This window comes from Aquarana catesbeiana, linkage group LG08, assembly GCF_042186555.1.
Source record: "Aquarana catesbeiana isolate 2022-GZ linkage group LG08, ASM4218655v1, whole genome shotgun sequence".
Classification (NCBI taxonomy): Eukaryota; Metazoa; Chordata; class Amphibia; order Anura; family Ranidae; genus Aquarana; species Aquarana catesbeiana.
Window position 1 is genome coordinate 288,152,313 of NC_133331.1, and position 17,821 is coordinate 288,170,133.

The 17,821-nt window shown below is 46.5% G+C and overlaps 1 protein-coding gene across 1 annotated transcript in view; it reads right to left on the minus strand.

Moving 5' to 3' along the window:
• The window catches only part of LOC141106778 (uncharacterized), a 49,826-nt gene extending 36,884 nt beyond the window's left edge, over window positions 1–12,942 (minus strand). Inside the window, exons 1-6 of the mRNA XM_073597705.1 lie at window positions 12,803–12,942; window positions 10,099–10,167; window positions 5,878–5,969; window positions 5,703–5,790; window positions 5,273–5,367; window positions 2,728–2,779 (exon numbers count right to left, since the gene is read on the minus strand). Coding sequence (XP_073453806.1) covers window positions 2,728–2,779; window positions 5,273–5,367; window positions 5,703–5,790; window positions 5,878–5,969; window positions 10,099–10,123 — 352 coding nt within the window. The 5' untranslated portion in view covers window positions 10,124–10,167; window positions 12,803–12,942. The remainder of the gene's footprint in view (window positions 1–2,727; window positions 2,780–5,272; window positions 5,368–5,702; window positions 5,791–5,877; window positions 5,970–10,098; window positions 10,168–12,802) is intronic.
• Between the last annotated feature and the right edge of the window lie 4,879 nt (window positions 12,943–17,821).

Here is a 17,821-nt window from a genome sequence, read left to right on the forward strand (position 1 = left end):
ACTATGAAAAACCTTTGTTATGTTTATAATCTTTATGGACAGCATACTGACAGAAATGGTACCAGCTGATTGGCGAAAAGACCACAAGGTACCAATATTCAAAAAAGGGCAGAGACATATTCCTGGAAACTACAGGCCTGTCAGTCTAACATTGATAGTATGTAAACTATTATGCCCTGTACACACGATTGGACATTGATCTGATATTCCGACAACAAAATCCATGGATTTTTCCGATGGATGTTGGCTCAAACTTGTTTTGCATACACACGGTCGCACAAAGTTGTCGGAAAATCCGATCGTTCTGAACATGGTGACGTAAAACACGTACGTCGGGACTATAAACGGGGCAGTAGCCAATAGCTTTTGTCTCCTAATTGATTCTAAGCATGTGTGGCACTTTGTTCGTCGGAATTGTCCACACACGGTCAGAATTTACGCAAACAGATTTTGTTGTCGGAAAATTTTATAGCTCTCAAACTTTGTGTGTCGGAAATTCCGATGGAAAAAGTCCGATGGAGCCCACACACGGTCAGAATTTCCGACAACAAGCTCCGATCGCACATATTCCGTCGGAAAGTCTGACCGTGTGTACAGGGCATTAGGGGGGATGATAATGGATGATATCCAAGAATTTGCTGATGAAAACAGTATCACTAGTAGTAATCAGCATGGGTTTATGAAAGATTGAAAGATCGTTCTTGCCAAACCTGTTGACATACTACGAGGAAGTGAGCTGCCATCTAGATAAGGGAAGGCCGGTGGATGTGGTGTATCTGGATTTTGAAAAAGCATTTGATACAGTTCCTCATAAACGCCTAATTTACAAACTTAGGTCTGTTGGCATGGACCATAAGGTTTGTTCTTGGATAGAAAACTGGTTACAGGGGCGTGTACAAAGGGTAACAAATAATGTGTACACAGACTGGTCAGGAGTGGTAAGTGGGGTACCCCAAGACTCTGTCCTAGGACCAATCCTGTTTAATTTATTAAAAACAGAAAAAAAAAAAAAGAAAAGTTTTCATAGTTTGTTTTGAAATTTTGCAAACAGGTAATTTTTCTCATTCACTGATGTGCGCTGATGAGGCTGCACTGATGGGCACTGGTAGGCAGCACTCATAGGTGACACTGATGGGCACTGATTAGCACTGATAGGTGACACTGATGGGCACTACTGGTGGGCACTAATTGGCAGCACTGGTGGGCAATGTTGGGACTGCACTGATAATAAGAACACCAATAATCAGTGCCCTGATTATCAGTGTAAATGTCTTTTTCACACAATCCGGTTATCAGCTCTCCTCGCACTGTCAGCGTGAGGAAAGGAATGCCGATAACCAGCTTGTGTTTACACTGTGATCAGCTGTGATTAGACACAGCTGTTCACGTAGTAAAGGGCTGCTGCTGCATGAGGGATTTTTTCACTGCCGGGGTAATAAGCATGTGGAACCCACTTTCACAATCAGTGGTGCCAGCAAAAAGTATTGATAGTTTTAAAAAGACTCTTAGATGTGCATCTTAGTAAACACAACATACAGGGATTAAGGATGAGCTCAGGCGTGTTCGCAACAGCACGTGCAGAGCCCGCCCGGAAGTCGGCACTGCGGAAACGCTCATCACAAGCAGCGAGACATTTTCCCGATCCGCGGCTGCAGAGAGCAGGAAACGTCTCACTGCCTGTGATCAGCGCTGTGCAGTGCCGACTTCCTGGCGGGCTCTGCACGTGCGGTTGTGAACACGCCTGAGCTCATTAACAGGGATATGGGAAATGGTTATCGACACTGACACACATACACCTACACAGGTTGAACTGGATGGACGTGATGGTCTTTATTCAACCTTACCTACTCTATTAGGGTTGCACCGATGCCGATATTGGTGCTAATACTAGCTATTTTTGCGAGTATCGGTCCTCACGAAAATGCGGCGATCCCAGAAACCGATACCTGAAGCCGAACGCCTCCTCCTCCCCTCCGGCATCGGGGGATCAGAGCAGTCGCAAGGTCGCTTCCAGCTGATGTAACTTCCAGGCCCTGCGTTCCACACTGGTACCGGAAGCGCGGCTGTCCTCTGGGTGTCTCCATCTGTGGCTTCCCCCTGCCGGGATCTACACTGCGGACATCTCTGGCTAGTCTTGTTACTCCGAGCGCCCTACATGCAGAAACCCATCCCTATAGCACAGCAGTAAGAATTTTCCACCGATCTAGGGGGGTACTGGGGAGGGGTGGGCTCCCCGCTCCCAAGCTCTCCACTACCCCCTGACACTTGCCAGCAATCTTCCATCTTGTACTGACGTACAACACGTACGACGAGCCGAGACAAATGAAGTTCGATAGCCAGTGCGGCTCTTCTGCTTGATTCTGAGCATGCGTGGCACTTTGTGCGTTCTTGACGTTCAGGAATTTCCGACAAGATTTGTGTGACCTTGTGTATGCAAGGCAAGTTTGAGCCAACATCCGTTGGGAGAAAAAATCCATGGATTGTGTTGTCGGAATGTCCGATCGTGTGTACGGGGCATTAGTCTTGTTTTGTTTATAGTGCAAAAATGGTGGTGATCAAATACTACCAAAAGAAAGCTCTATTTGTGGGGAAAAAAAAAAGACAAACTTAATTTATGTACGGCGTTGCATGACTGCGCGATTGTCAGTTAAAGTAGCGCAGTGCTGAACTAAAAAAAAATGGCCGGGTCATGAAGAGGGGTAAAGAGAGTTACATGTTCCTTGTTACCTTTCTGTTCTTCCACCGTGTCTTCCTCTCGAACCTCCAAATTTATTTCACTCTGAGGGTTAAACACAAAAAAAAAAAGTGTAAGTAACAGTGACACCCATACACATATATCAGACGCCTGGGGCCACCTTGTAAAGGTTATGTATATATAGATGTTTGACAAAAAGCAAAAAATAAATAAAAATAAAATTAAATAAAAACAAAAAAAAAAAGGCAAAAAAGGTTAACAGGGAAATAAAATATGAAGGGTTCAAACTGTAGAAAACAGCAATTTTTGCCCCCTTCTTTACTCAGTCCTACATTCATTTTCAATTCTACTTTCACTAGCTGCTTTTCCTGCTAGCTAGTGTAATGAAAGCAGATTAAAGTGATTCTAAAGGTTGCAATTCTTAAAAAAATAAAATAACAAACATGTCATACTTACCTGCTGTGTGTAATGCTTTTGCACAGAGCAGCCCGTTCTCTTCTTTTTGGGTCCCCCCACTGGCGGTCTTGGCTCCACCCCCCACCCAAATAGCAAGCCTCTTGCTATGGGGGGCACTCGAGTAGGCTCGCTCCCGATCCACACTCCTGGGAATGGACACTGTCCATTCACATACAGAGTGTGGCTCGGCCCTGCTCCCACACTCTCCGCATTGGCTCACTGGCTGCGATTGGCTGCTGTGTGAGCCAATGAGGAGAGGGGAACCCGGGAGAGCCATGGTTCTCATGCACATCACCGGATTTAGATCGGGCTCAGGTAAATATAACAGGGGGGGCTGGGAGGGGGGAGTTGCACCCAGGTTTTTTTTTTTTTTACCTTAATGCATACACTGCATTACAGCGATTGTAAAGTCTCATGTTTTTTTGTAAATAACAAACATGATGGTTTTGCACAGAGCAGCCCAGATCCTCCTCTTCTCGGGTCCCTCTTCGCTGCTCCTGGCCCCTCCCTCCTGTCGAGTGCCCCCACAGCAAGCAACTCGCTATGGGGGCACCCGAGCCGAGCCGCAGCTCCGTGTCTAAATGGAGGTGTTTTTTTCCTAAGAAACGTGTCAGTTTTTATTCCCTTCTTTGCAGGGAAACAAAAACCGACACAACCCCGCTGACGGGACAGAGCTCTGTGTTGTTTACATAGGCAGAGCTCTGTCCCGTCTTCCTCCTCACCGATCAGTAGACATGTGCACTGCCAAAAAATGGGTTTGTTTTCCTTCCATTCGTTTTTTTTTTTTCTTCGTTTTTCGGGTCATTCATTATGATCGAAATTTGTAAATTCGAAATCCAAAAGTTTGAAAATTCAGAAATCCGAAAAGAAGATCCAAAAATTTGATGGAACGAAAATCTGAAAATTTCAAAAATCAAAAATTATAACTAGCTAATAATAACTATTAAATTATAGGTATTGGAATTTCCTTTCAAATCTGGCTGTTAGTGAACGTAACGAATACGAATTGATCCAAAGTTACGAAGGTCACATCTAAACGAATGGAACGTAACAAATTAATAATAATAATAAGTTATTATTTATTATTATTAATTTGCTATGTTCCATTCGTTTAGATGCGACATTCGTTATTTCGGATAATTCGTAACTACGGAGAAAATTTGCATTCGTTACGTTCACTAACAGGCAAATTCGAAAGGAAATTCCAATACCTATAATTTAATAGTTAGTAATATTTATTAATAGTTAGTTAGTTATTTCAGATTTTCGAATTTTGGGGTTTTCTAATTTTCGGATTTTTGTTCTTTTCGAATTTCCAATTTTTGTCTTTCCGAATTTTTCAGAAGAATTCGTTAATGGGTTTTGGTTAATTCGAATATTTCCGAATGAACGTATTTGTCAAATTTAGTCGAAAAACTAATTTGGGACGAAACGAATTGCACATACCGATCAGCGGGTGCCAGTGGTCATCCATCTTATCACGGCACAGCCGGCACGCCCGCTTACCGAGAAGTGGTGTAACACGTACCGGGTACACAGTCTGGCGCAGGACAGCCACTCCGTCGCCGTACAATTATGTTATCCGGTTGGCAAGTGGTTATTAACAACTTAAAGGGGTTGTAAACCCTCGTGTTTTTTTGTGAAAAAACACCTGACAGTGACCGGCCCCCAGTCCCCCCCCGTTTTACTTACCTGAGCCCTGGAACTTGACCCACAGGGACCCGCTATCTCTCTGCCCGGGGTTCTCGGCTTTGGATTGGATAGATTGATAGCAGCACAGCCATTGGCTGCCGCTGCTGTCAAATCCCATGCCGCGGAGGGTGGGGCCAAGTCCTGTATTCGGTGGCTATGGACGCCAAATGCTGGACTCGGGAGCGCGCCCGCAAGGTAATCCCCCAGGAGAGCGCTTCTCCTAGGGGGTTATCTGATGTGGAGAGGAGCCGCGAGAGATGCCAGGGGACCCCCAGAAAAGGATGTTCGGGGGCCACTCTGTGCAAAACGAGCTGCACAGTGGAGGTAAGTATGACATGTTTGTTATTTAAGATATTAAAAAAAACGAACCCTTACAATCACTTTGACCTGCATTTGGGAAACAAGTGCGCAGCTCTTCCTCACGTTTACCTTAATACGTATTCTCTGCCATTTCCTTCCATCCCTCTTCAGTGAGAAAATTGGAAGGGGGCGCCTCTCCACTGTGGTTCTCTTGACCGATATGTCTGTAGGAAGAAAAACACAAACTGAATCTGTTCTGTATTTGGTGGTTATTGCTCACCTTTTGTGACCTCCAATGCACAAGCATGTAAGAATCCTGTCCTCGGTCATTACAGGTTGGGACTCGGAGATTACACTGCTCCTCCAGGGGAACACAGGGGAGTGTAAAGAGGAGAGCCGGAGTCTAATAGAGGCTGATGGCTCCTGACTCCCCCACTGGGCACATAATTTTCCCCCATTACTGTCTACTGACAGAGGAGGGGGGAGAAGAAGAGATAGTTGTAGTGACTGAACAAGGAGAATCTGGGACTCTTCTCTGGATTTAGTGTTTATTCCTCACCTGTGCTGATCTCTGGAGGAACTTCCTCCTCCTCCTCCTCATCGCTCTGCACAGTGCGATCTTCTTCCACGTTTATTTGATTTTCGCTCTGAAAAACACAAAATAGATCCATAACTGACAATACCGGTCTGCAAACAATTCTGCATCCACTACATCTAGCAGGTATGTCCTTTACCTGGTGAGGGGTGCCGAGATCCTCCAGTTTGGAATCTGGGGAATGTGATAATTGGGGACATCTCTCCGATGCGTCTTTGCTGCTGGACCCATCTGTAAGAAACATTGTGTCTGAGCGTATATATGTTTTATTTAGCCCTCTAGAACAGCGTTTCTCAACTCCAGTCCTCAAGGTGCCCCAACAGGTCATGTTTTCAGGCTTCCCATTATTTTGCAAAGGTGATTTAATCAGTTTCATTGCCTTAGTAATTACCACAGCTAGAGAAAAACTCACCCAAACTCTACCGCTATATAGTATATTTGGTGTGTAGAGTAGTCGGTGCTCTGGCTAATTAACCACTTCCCGCCTGGCCTATAGCAGATTGACGGCCGGGAAGAGGTTCTGTTATCCTGACTGGGCCTCATATGACGTCCAGCAGGACAACATGTGGGGGCGCGCAGCGCGGCGTTTCAGTCTGACACACCGCATCTCCGATCGTGATAAGAAGCCTCTGTCATAGGCTTCTTACCACGTGATCGCTTGTGACCAATCACAGCTGATCATCGCGTGAACCAGGAAGTGCTAGTAAACGGCATTCCTTGGTTTGCGATGACAGGGAGAGTCGATCGGCAGCTCTCCCTGTCAGGGGGGAGGGGGTCTGTGCTGATAATCAGCACAGCCCCCTCAAATGTACCAATCACCTGCCAATCAGTGCCCAGCAGTGCCCCAGCATTAAAGTGTGCCAGTGCCCACCACAGTGCCAATCACTGCCCACCAGTAACACCTGTCAGTACTTATCAGTACCTAATCATCAGTGCTGCCCATCAGTACCGCCGCCTGTCAGTGCCAATCAGTACCGCCGCCGGTCAGTGCCAATCAGTACCGCCGCCTGTCAGTGCCAATCAGTACCGCCGCCTGTCAGTGCCAATCAGTACCGCCGCCTGTCAGTGCCAATCAGTACCGCCGCCTGTCAGTGCCAATCAGTACCGCCGCCTGTCAGTGCCAATCAGTACCGCCGCCTGTCAGTGTCCAGCACAGCCGCCTGTCAGTGCCCATCAGTGCCGCCTGTCAGTGCCGTCTGTCAGTGCAGCATATCAGTGCCGCCTTTTGGTGCCCGTCAGTGCTGCATATCAGTGCCGCCTAGCAGTGCCCATCAATTCTACATATCAGTGTCTCCTCATCAGTGCCCATCAGTGCCACCTCATCAGTGAAGGGGAAAACAACATTTTATGAAAGAAACTAAAAAAAAAACCTCATTTTTAAAAAAAAATTTTGGTCTTTTTTAGTTTGTTTAGCAAAAAATAAAAACCGCAGAGGTAATCAAATACCACCAAAAGAAAGCTCTATTTGTGGAAAGAAAATGATAAAAAGTTAGTTTGGGTGCAGTGTTGCATGACCGCGCAATTGTCAAAGTGTGACAGCGCTGAAAGCTGAAAATTGTCCTGGGCAGGAAGGGGCGTAAGTGCCCGGTATTGAAGTGGTTAAGCTCACAAAAGATCCACAGAAAGTACATCCATAGATGATGTTACTGCTGTAATGCTTAAATAAATATTTCCTATGGAGAAGCTGTTCATTACCACAGCTGTTTCATCTGAGGGAAATCCTAAAAACATGACCTGTTGGGGGTGCCTTGAGGACTGGAGTTGAGAAACACCGGTCTAGAACACAAGTGATTTACACAGGTCAGATCCTTCAATAAAAGACATTCAAATTTTTCTCTGCTCCTGTCGTCCCCTGAGATCCAAATAGAAATTTGGAGACACATTACATATGACTGCTAAAGATCACTGCTGTTACAGGGCAGTATGGAAAACCAGAGAAATGTCTACAGGGGTTCTGAAGGCCACATAAAAAATATCAAAGGGCACCAGGGAGCTATACAGTCTCCGATCTCTTATAATGGACGGAGCAAGGAATGTTGTGAACGCCCTCCAGCAAGTTGCGTGTTATTTCTTTACTGCTCTGCAGAATTTCCTTGATTGTTTTGCTTTTAGTTGCCACCTGCCTCCAGGGTAGTTTGGCTGTCTTGCCTACTCAAAGAGCATGGCAACTGTGGCTGACGTTTCAAAGGTTGACTATACGAAGCTGAGGCCCAAAGAATCTCCCTGGAAGTGAATGTTCTACTGGAGCTCAGGATACACATGGAAACAAACTGTCACTGCTATGCCTATGGCAGTTGTTCAGCAAGCACACGGACTGTACTGTCTAATATACAGACAGCCTCTTGAAGGCCCATCTACAGTTACAGTGCCTTGAAAAATTATTCGTACTCCTTGAAATTTTCCACATTGTGTCATGTTTCAACCAAAAACATAAATGTATTTTATTGGGATTTTATGTGATAGACCAACACAAAAGTGGCACATAATTGTGAAGTGGAAGGAAAATGATAAAAAGGTTTTCAAATTTTTTACAAATAAATATGTGAAAAGTATGGCGTGCATTTGTATTCAGCCCCCTTTACTTTGATACCCCTAACTAAAATCTAGTGGAACCAATCGCCTTCAGAAGTCACCTAATTAGTAAATAGAGTCCACCTGTGTGTAAATAGTTGTTCTGTGAAGCCCTCAGGATTTGTTCGAGAACCTTAGTGAACAAACAGCACCATGAAGTCCAAGGAACACCCCAGACAGGTCAGGCATAAAGTTGAGGAGAAGTTTAACGCAGGGTTAGGTTATAAAAAAATATACCAAGCTTTGAACATCTCACAGAGCACTGTTCAATCCATCATCCGAAAACAGAAAGAGTATGGCACAACTGCAAACCTACCAAGACATGGCCGTCCACCTAAACTGACAGGCCAGGCAAGGAGAACATTCATCAGAAAAGCAGCCAAAAGGCCCATGGGAACTCTGGAGGAGCTGCAGAGATCCACAGCTCAGGTGGGAGAATCTGTCCACAGGACAACTATTAGTCGTGTTCTCCACAAATCTGACCTTTATGGAAGAGTGACAAGAAGAAAGTCATTGTTGAAAGAAAGCCATAAGAAGTCCCGTTTGCAGTTTGTGAGAAGCCATGTGGGGGACACAGCAAACATGTGGAAGAAGGTGCTCTGGTCAGATGTGACCAACTTTTTGGCCTAAAGAGCAAAACGCTATGTGTGGTGGCAAACTAACACTGCACATCACCCTGAACACCCCATCTCCACCGTGAAACATGGTGGTGGCAGCATCACGTTGTGGGGATGCTTTTGTTCAGTAGGGACATGGAAGCTGGTCAGAGTTGATGGGAAGATGGATGGAGCCAAATACAGGGCAATCTTAGAAGAAAACCTGTTAGACCCCTTTCACACTGGGGCGGTTTGCAGGCGCTATTGCGCTAAAAATAGCGCCTGCAAACCGACCTGAAACTGCCGCTGCTGTTTCTCCAGTGTGAAAGCCCGAGGGCTTTCACACTGAGGTGGTGCGCTAGCAGGAGAGAAAGAAAACTCCTACAAACAGCATCTTTGGAGCGGTGAAGGAGCGGTGTATTCACCGCTCCTGCCCATTGAAATCAATGGGGCAGCGCGGCTATACCGCCGGCATAGCGCCCCTGCAGCGGCGCTATGCGGGCGGTTTTAACCCTTTTTCGGCCGCCAGCGGGGGTTAAAACCGCACCACTAGCGGCCGAATACCGCCGCTAAAACGACGGTAAAGCGACGCTAAAAATAGCGCCATTTTACCGCTGACGCCCCCACCGCCCCAGTGTGAAAGGGGCCTAAGAGTCTGCAAAAGACTTGAGACTGGGGAGGAGGTTCACCTTCCAACAGGACAACGACCCTAAACATACAGCCAGAGCTACAATGAAATGGTTTAGATCAAAGCATATTCATGTGTTAGAATGGTCCAGTCAAAGTCCAGACCTAAATCCAATTGAGCATCTGTGGCAAGACTTGAAAATTGCTGTTCACAGACGCTCTCCATCCAATCTGACAGAGCTTGAGCTATTTTTCAAAGAAGAATGGGCAAAAATGTCCCTCTCTAGATGTGCAAAGCTGGTAGGGGGGTTGGTCTATCACACAAAATCCCAATAAAATACATATACGTTTTTGGTTGTAACATGACAAAATGTGGGAAACTTCAAAGGGGTATGAATACTTTTTCAAGGCACTGTACTGATCTTTACTGATGGCAGCCACATGGTCCATCACCAAATGATCAAAGTGGGGGCCTTGTCAAAAGTTCCTTTTAAGACAAAAGGCCGAAAATGATCAGAAAAACGCATTCCCGGCCCTGGAAGACCAAAAATACACAGTGTTCTTACCTAACAATATCAGGGGGTCCTCCATGGTCACCTTGAGTACAGCCGGCAGCGGAGAGCCTCAGGTGACCTCTGCAGACAAGAAAAGAGAATTAACGTTAAAGAATCTTCCACATTTCTTTTAATTAAACAGTCACAGACATTAGGAGAGGGCAAAAGTATAAAGGAACACCCGTAGCCGCCTCCCCTCTGTGATGTCAGAAACCGTCTCCCCTCTGTGATGTCAGAGACCGGAAGAAATGAGGATCTCGTCACTTCCGCTTTTGGTTTATTTGCAGATAAGCTGTTACCAGCTCCTGATCAGATAGATTTGGGTTCAATCAGATGCTTTGGAGGCCAGAGGAGAGATTTGGGGTCTTATAGACCAAGATCTCTCCATAAAGAGGACCTGTCACATGCCTATTGCTGTCACAAGGATGTTTACATTCCTTGTGACAGCAAAAAAAGCGATAAAAAAAAATGAAAGGGACAGTGTAAAATGACAAAACTATAAAATAAACCCAACAAAACAAGTAAATAATTAAAAAAAAAATTTTTTTAAAGTGCCCCCATCCCCCCCTGTTAGCGCACAAAGGTGAACGCAGGCGTTTGTCCTGCACGCACGTAAATAGAAATTGTCCCACACACACGTAGGTATCACCGTAAGCATCAGAACATGGCCAGTAATTCCAGCACCAGACCTCCTCTGTACATCTAAAGTGGTAACCTGTAAAGGCTTTTAAAGCGTCGCCTATGGATAGTAAAATTGACGTCGTTTGTCACCGTTGCACGGGCGTGCGCAATTTTAATGTAATATCTTCTATATTTTTCAAAAAAAATTTGAATTTTTTTGTGATCACTAAAATTCATTAAAGTGTATTTTTTCCTAAAAGTTTGCTGCGCAAATACCGTGCGATGCAAAAAATTGCAAACACCTACCATGATATTCTCTAGGGCCTCTGCTTAAATAAAAAAAAAAATATATATATATATATATATATATATATATATATATATATGTGTTTGGGGTTTCCAAGTCATTTTCTAGCAAAAGAAAAAAAAAAAGTTTTTTTTTTTTTTTTTTTTTTTACGTATATGAGCGAATCGGCAGAATAAACCGGGGGTAAAGTGGTTAAGCCCACCTGAGCTATCCTGCCAGGAAGTCGTCACTGGGCGCTGCCAATCATAAGCGGCAGAGGCGTTCCCCACCCTGCAGCTGCACGCCCCCAGCCTATATGGGAAATGTCTTGGCTGCTTATGATTGGCGGGGCCCAGCGACGGCTGCTTATGATTGGCGGGGCCCAGCGACGGCTGCTTATGATTGGCGGGGCCCAGCGACGGCTGCTTATGATTGGCGGGGCCCAGCGACGGCTGCTTATGATTGGCGGGGCCCAGCGGCGGCTGCTTATGATTGGCGGGGCCCAGCGGCGGCTGCTTAAGATTGGCGGGGCCCAGCGGCGGCTGCTTATGATTGGCGGGGCCCAGCGGCGGCTGCTTAAGATTGGCGGGGCTGCTTATGATTGGCGGGGCCCAGCGGCGGCTGCTTTTGATTGGCGGGGCCCAGCGGCGGCTGCTTTTGATTGGCGGGGCCCAGCGGCGGCTGCTTTTGATTGGCGGGGCCCAGCGGCGGCTGCTTTTGATTGGCGGGGCCCAGCGGCGGCTGCTTTTGATTGGCGGGGCCCAGCGGCGGCTGCTTATGATTGGCGGGGCCCAGCGGCGGCTGCTTATGATTGGCGGGACCCAGAGGCGGCTGCTTATGATTGGCGGGACCCAGAGGCGGCTGCTTATGATTGGCGGGACACAGAGGCAGCTGCTTATGATTGGCGGGACACAGAGGCGGCTGCTTATGATTGGCGGGACACAGAGGCGGCTGCTTATGATTGATTGGGTCCAGTAATGGCTGCTTATGATTGGAGGTTTCCAGTGACGACTGCTTATGATTTACGGTGCCCAGCGATGGTTGCTTACGACTGGCGGGACCCAGTGAAGACTTCCCATCGGGATGGTGGGGAGCATTGGAGGGAACCCTCACAAGCCCGGGGGGGGGGGTCATGCCCACTCCATGCAGATAGAGTTCTGACCGGGATTCGAACCCCATCACCACCAATCCACTGTGACGTCATTACACCGTATCCTACTATTATGTTACTATGGAATTTATACTTTCATCATTGTATCTATTTCCTAGTCTGTATTCATTAGTTTTACATCCATATTTTTTATTTTTGGACATTTGCTATCAAGAAACACAGCGTACGCGTGGCGGCGCCGCCGCGAGCGGTCGGTTTTGTCCCCCCCAAGTTTGGCGGCCAGGTGTCCCCGGAAGTTATTTTTGGAATGTCGCTTTTAAATGGGGGTCGCGTTTTGAAATTGACCCCGGGGAGAGGGTCACTATCTTCTCCGGGGCGAGGGTCACTATCTTCTCCGGGGCGATGGTCACTATCTACTCCGGGGCGATGGTCACTATCTACTCCGGGGCGATGGTCACTATCTACTCCGGGGCGATGGTCACTATCTACTCCGGGGCGATGGTCAGTATTTTCTCGATGGTTGTGCTTGAGGTGCACTTTGTCTATGGTGACCTCACAGCCTCCCAGGTGTGTGATGACCCCCCCCAGTACTACCGGCACCCCCTGCCTACCTAGCATTCCCTGGGGCTGGACCCCTCTCTCCCCTGTACAGGACCAGTACATACCCCCCATACAAACAATGCACACACAGCTCTTACCTTCTCCGGCGTCCACTCTCTCCCCACCAAGTCAGCCAGGCGGCGCCATTGTGACGTCACCGCCCCATCTTCTCCTCCGCCCCGCTGCATCTCGGGAGTCGTAGTCCCAATCAGCCGGCCGGGTTCTGCGCTTCCCGCTTCTTACCACCAGGGGGAGCATCGTGGCGTCACGGGCGCGCTCAAGGCACAGGCGGGAAGTCGCAGGGCGCGCTCCCGAGTCTAGTCAGTCACAGGCTGAGGGAATCCTGTCAGAGAAGAGCTGAGGCAGGTGTCCCTATTAATCATCTATAATCATATTATTTTTTACTATATAGCAGTATTGTAGCGTGTATTATCACTTTATATATTGTTTTAGAGCAATATATATTTTTTATATATTTATAACTGATTTATTATAACTTATTATTATGTATTGACTGTTATCACCACTATGATTTATAGATTATGATTATTATCACTGTTATTGGTATTATATTATTGGTATTATGTTGTGACTATTACTAATATTCTCTCATGACAGGCTTCCTTTAGCGCTGGCGAGCCAGCCGCCCGCCGCTGCCCAGTCATGGCGTGCGTCATTACCTGCCCACTATTATTATTATACTGTGACTATTAGTATTATATTGTGACTATTATTACTGATGCTCTTCCATGACAGGTTTCCTTTAGCGCTGGCGAGCCAGCCACCCGGTCATGGCGTACCATCAGTACATGTTCAATATTTTTACACTGTGGCTATTTGTATTATATTGTGACTATTATTACTAATATTCTCTCACGACAGGTTTCCTTTAGCGCTGGCGAGCCAACCGCCCAGAGCCCACCCGGTTGTGGCACAGATCAGCACCTTTCCATTATTATTATTATACTTTGACTATTAGTATTATATTGTGACTATTATTACTAATGTTTTTCCATGTCCTTTAGCGCTGGCGAGCCAGCCACCCAGTTGTGGCATGCGTCACTACATGCCCATTATGAATATATTGTGACTGTATTATATTGTGACTATTATTACTAATGTTCTTCTATGATAGGTTTCCTTTAGCGCTGGCAAGCCAGCCGCCCAGTTGTGGCATGCGTCACTACATGCCCATTATGATTATACTGTGACTATTAGTATTATATCGTGACTATTATAACTAATATTCTCTCATGACAGGTTTCCTTTAGCTCTGGCGAGCCAGCCCCCCCCAGAGCCCACCCGGTTGTGTGGCACAGATCAGTACCTGCCCATTATTATTATATTGTGACTATTATTACTTACAGATAGGTCCATATATATTTGGACACAGGCACAATCTTCATACTTTTTGGCTCTGTATGCCACCAGAATAAAATTAAAATGAAACAATCCAAATGAATTTGAAGTGCAAACTTTCAGCTTTAATTTAAGGGGTTAAACATAAATATCCAGTACAAATTGTAGGAACTGCAGCCATTTTTATACACAGTCCCCCACTTCCCCCATTTTCAGGGGCTTAAATGTAATTGGACAAATTAATATATTACCTAAAGAAAATGTTCATTTTTATTATTTTATTGAGAATCCATCACTGGCAATGACTGCCTGAAGTCTGGAACCCATGGACATTACCAAAGACTGGGTTTCCTCCTTTCTGATGCTTTGCCAGGCTCTAACTGCAGCTGTCCTCTATTGTTCTTTGTTTGTGGGTCTTTCTGCCTTTAGTTTTGCCTTCAGCAAGTGAAATACATGCTCAATTGGGAGGAGATCAGGTGATTGACTCAGCCATTGCAGAAAACTCCACTTCTTTTCCTTCAAAAGCCCCTGGGTTTCTTTTGCAGTGTGTTTTGGATAATTTTCCATCTGTATTGTGAAGCGCTGTCCAATCAACTTTGCTGCATTTGGCTGAATCTAGGCTGACAGTAGATCTCTAAACACTGCATAATTCACTTCTGCTTTTGTTTCTGTCTTCTGTCATATCATTAATAAACACCAATGACCCAGTGCCACTGGAAGCCATGCATGCCCATGCCATCACACTGCCTCCACCATGTTTTACAGATGACTATCTGTGCTTTGGCTCATGAGCTGTTCCAAGCCCTCTCCACGCTTTTTTCTTCCCGTCATTCTGGTACAGATTATTCTTATGCCACGTACACACGATCTGACTTTCCGCCAATAACACAGTGGAATTTTGTCCGAAAGGTGTTGACTCAAACTTGTCTTGCATACACTCGGTCACACAAATGTTGGCCAAAAATTCTGAAGGTGGGAACGCGTTGACATACAAGAAAAGATGGAGGTACAGCAGAGGTAGACGTGTTTCATCACATTGGCAGCTGAGCAACTGCACATCCTGCACCCGACAGCTTAGGATGAGTTTCATTAACTTGGGGTAGTAGCACTTTTCTTTGTTGTTTATGGTCTGCAGCAATGCTGGCAGCACTCATATGGCTATTTCCCAAAGACAGCCTCTGGATATGACGCTGAGCATGGGAACTCCACTTCTTTGGTCGACCATGGTGAGGTCTGTTCTGAGTGGAACCTGTCCTGATAAATGTCTGTATGGTATTGGCCACCGTGCTGCAGCTCAGTTTCAGGGTCTTGGCAATCTTCTTATAGCCTAGGCCATGGGTGTCCAAACTTATTTCAAAGAGCGCCAGATTTGATGAAGTGAACATGCGTGAGGGCCGACCATTTTGCCTGACATTCTTTGAACCATTAAAATTATATGCAAATTAACTATTTTATGCAAAGTTCATTGCAAACGGCATACTTTTCATTTCGTCACATGGATGACAAATCTAAACAGATGTTAAATCACTCTGCCTTTCATATCTGAAGGCCAGATGAAAAAAAAATCCAGGAAGCTGAAATATATGTCCGGAACATTGTAAAGTTCATTACATATTAGAGGTCGACCTATATGGGTTTCTCTCTGGCCGATGCCGATGCCAATACCAATATTTAGTAATTGGGGCGGCTGATGGCAGATATATGATGCCGATTTTTGTGGCCGATATTTTAAGCCGATTTAAAAAAAAAAAAAAAAAAAAAAAACCTCACCCACTCCTCCCTGCTTGCTCCTGTCACTCTACCACACACTTGATGTCCTCAGTACAGATGGCACTGGTTGGCTGTGGCAGGTGGCACTGGTTGGCTTAGGCAGGTGGCACTGGTTTGGAACTGGCAGGTGGCACTGGTTTGGAACTGGCAGATGGCACTGGTTGGTGGCACTGGTTTGGAACTGACAGATGGCACTGGTTGGCACTGGCAGGTGGCACTGGTTGACACGTGGCACTGGTTTGGAACTGACAGATGGCACTGGTTGGCACTGGCAGGTGGCGCTGGCCCGTGGCACTGATTGGCAGGTAGCACTGACAGATGACACTGGCAGGTGGCACTGATTGGCAGTGGCATTGGTTGGCACTGACAGGTGGCATTGGTTGGAGGAGTCACTGGTTGGCACTGGCAGGTGGCACTTATTGGCGGTGGCACTGGCAGGCACTAGGTGGCACTGATTGGCAGTGGCACTGGTTGGCACTGGAAGGTGGCATTGGCAGGTGGCACTGGTTTGGCACTGGCAGGTGGCACTATTGGCACTGGCAGGTGGCACTGATTGGAGGTGGCACTGGCAGGCACTGGCAGGTGGCACTGACAGGTTTCACACTGAGCCGTGTGTAAACTGTGTGTGAAACTAACAGAGAGGAGCTGTCAGAATTGAGCTTAATGTTGGGGTGGGCGGGACCCGGCTGGGGTGGGCGGGACCCAGCAGCTATCAAACAGCAGCCAATGATTGGGCTGCTTAAGAAAAGGGGCGGGGCCACATACACATAGCGGCCTGCCTAGATCCCATCCTATTGGCTGTGTTTGATAGCTGCTGGGTCCCGCCCACTCCGGCCGGGTCCCGCCCACCCCTCACATCAACCTCAATTCTGACAGATCCCCTCTCTCTCTCCTCTGTGTTCCCTTTCAGTTTAACACACTCAGCGGCTCTGGCAAGCATCAAGCGCCGCGCTGAGTGTGGAGAGGGGAGGAGGAATGGCGGCCAGTGTTAAATATCGGCCTAATTTAGATAATAATCGGCCCATGCCGATTTATCAAAAATGGCCAAATATCGGCCGATATATCGGTCGACCTATATTACATATTATTGGTAATAAAGGTTGTCTGTCAACTTTTAAGTTAAAAAATTATGAACAGGAACATAACACCAAGTATACATGTTGTGTCCAAATATATTTATAACTGATTTTGACCAACTGACATTAACTGAGATTTTGCAATGTATTCATCTCAATTGAAAAAAAAAACTTGCCTGCACTAATGTGAAGGGTGAAACAGATCTGGACTGCAGCACATAGGCTAGGTCTGGTTGAAAGGCAGTTGTTTTTGATGCGCAAAACTATTGTCTATTGTCCCCTGTCCAGGTTCTCTTCAGTTGCAACAAAGATCAATTGGCTGCCCATGTGGCTGTGTGTGATGAATACACAGCACAGGGAGAAGGAACGCACCAAACCCCGCGACGTCCGAGAGATCGCAAGGACACCGACTGAGGACGTGCAGTCCTGTGGCGTTGAGAGATCCCAGGGGAGCGGCGCTCGGGGATTCACTGGTGGGTCACAACAGATAGATTTTGCCAAATTAACTGTGGGGCCGTATTAAACCGGAACACTGGCCGCAATTGGCCCGTGGGCCGGACTTTGCACATGCCTGGCCTAGTGCCATCTTTATGTAGAGCAACAATTCTTTTTTTCAGATCCTCCAGAGAGTTCTTTGCCATGAGGTGCCATGTTAAAATTCCAGTGACCAGTATGAGAGAGTGGGAGCGATAACACCAAATTTAACACACCTGAGACCTTGTAACACTAACGAGTCACATGACACCGGAGAGGGAAAATGGCTATTTGGGCCCAAGTTGGACATTTACCTTTTAGGGGTGTACTCACTTTTGTTGCCAGCGGTTTAGACATTAATGGCTGTGTGTTCAGTTATTTTGAGGGGACAGCAAATTTACACCGTTATACAAGCTGTACACTCACTACTTTACATTG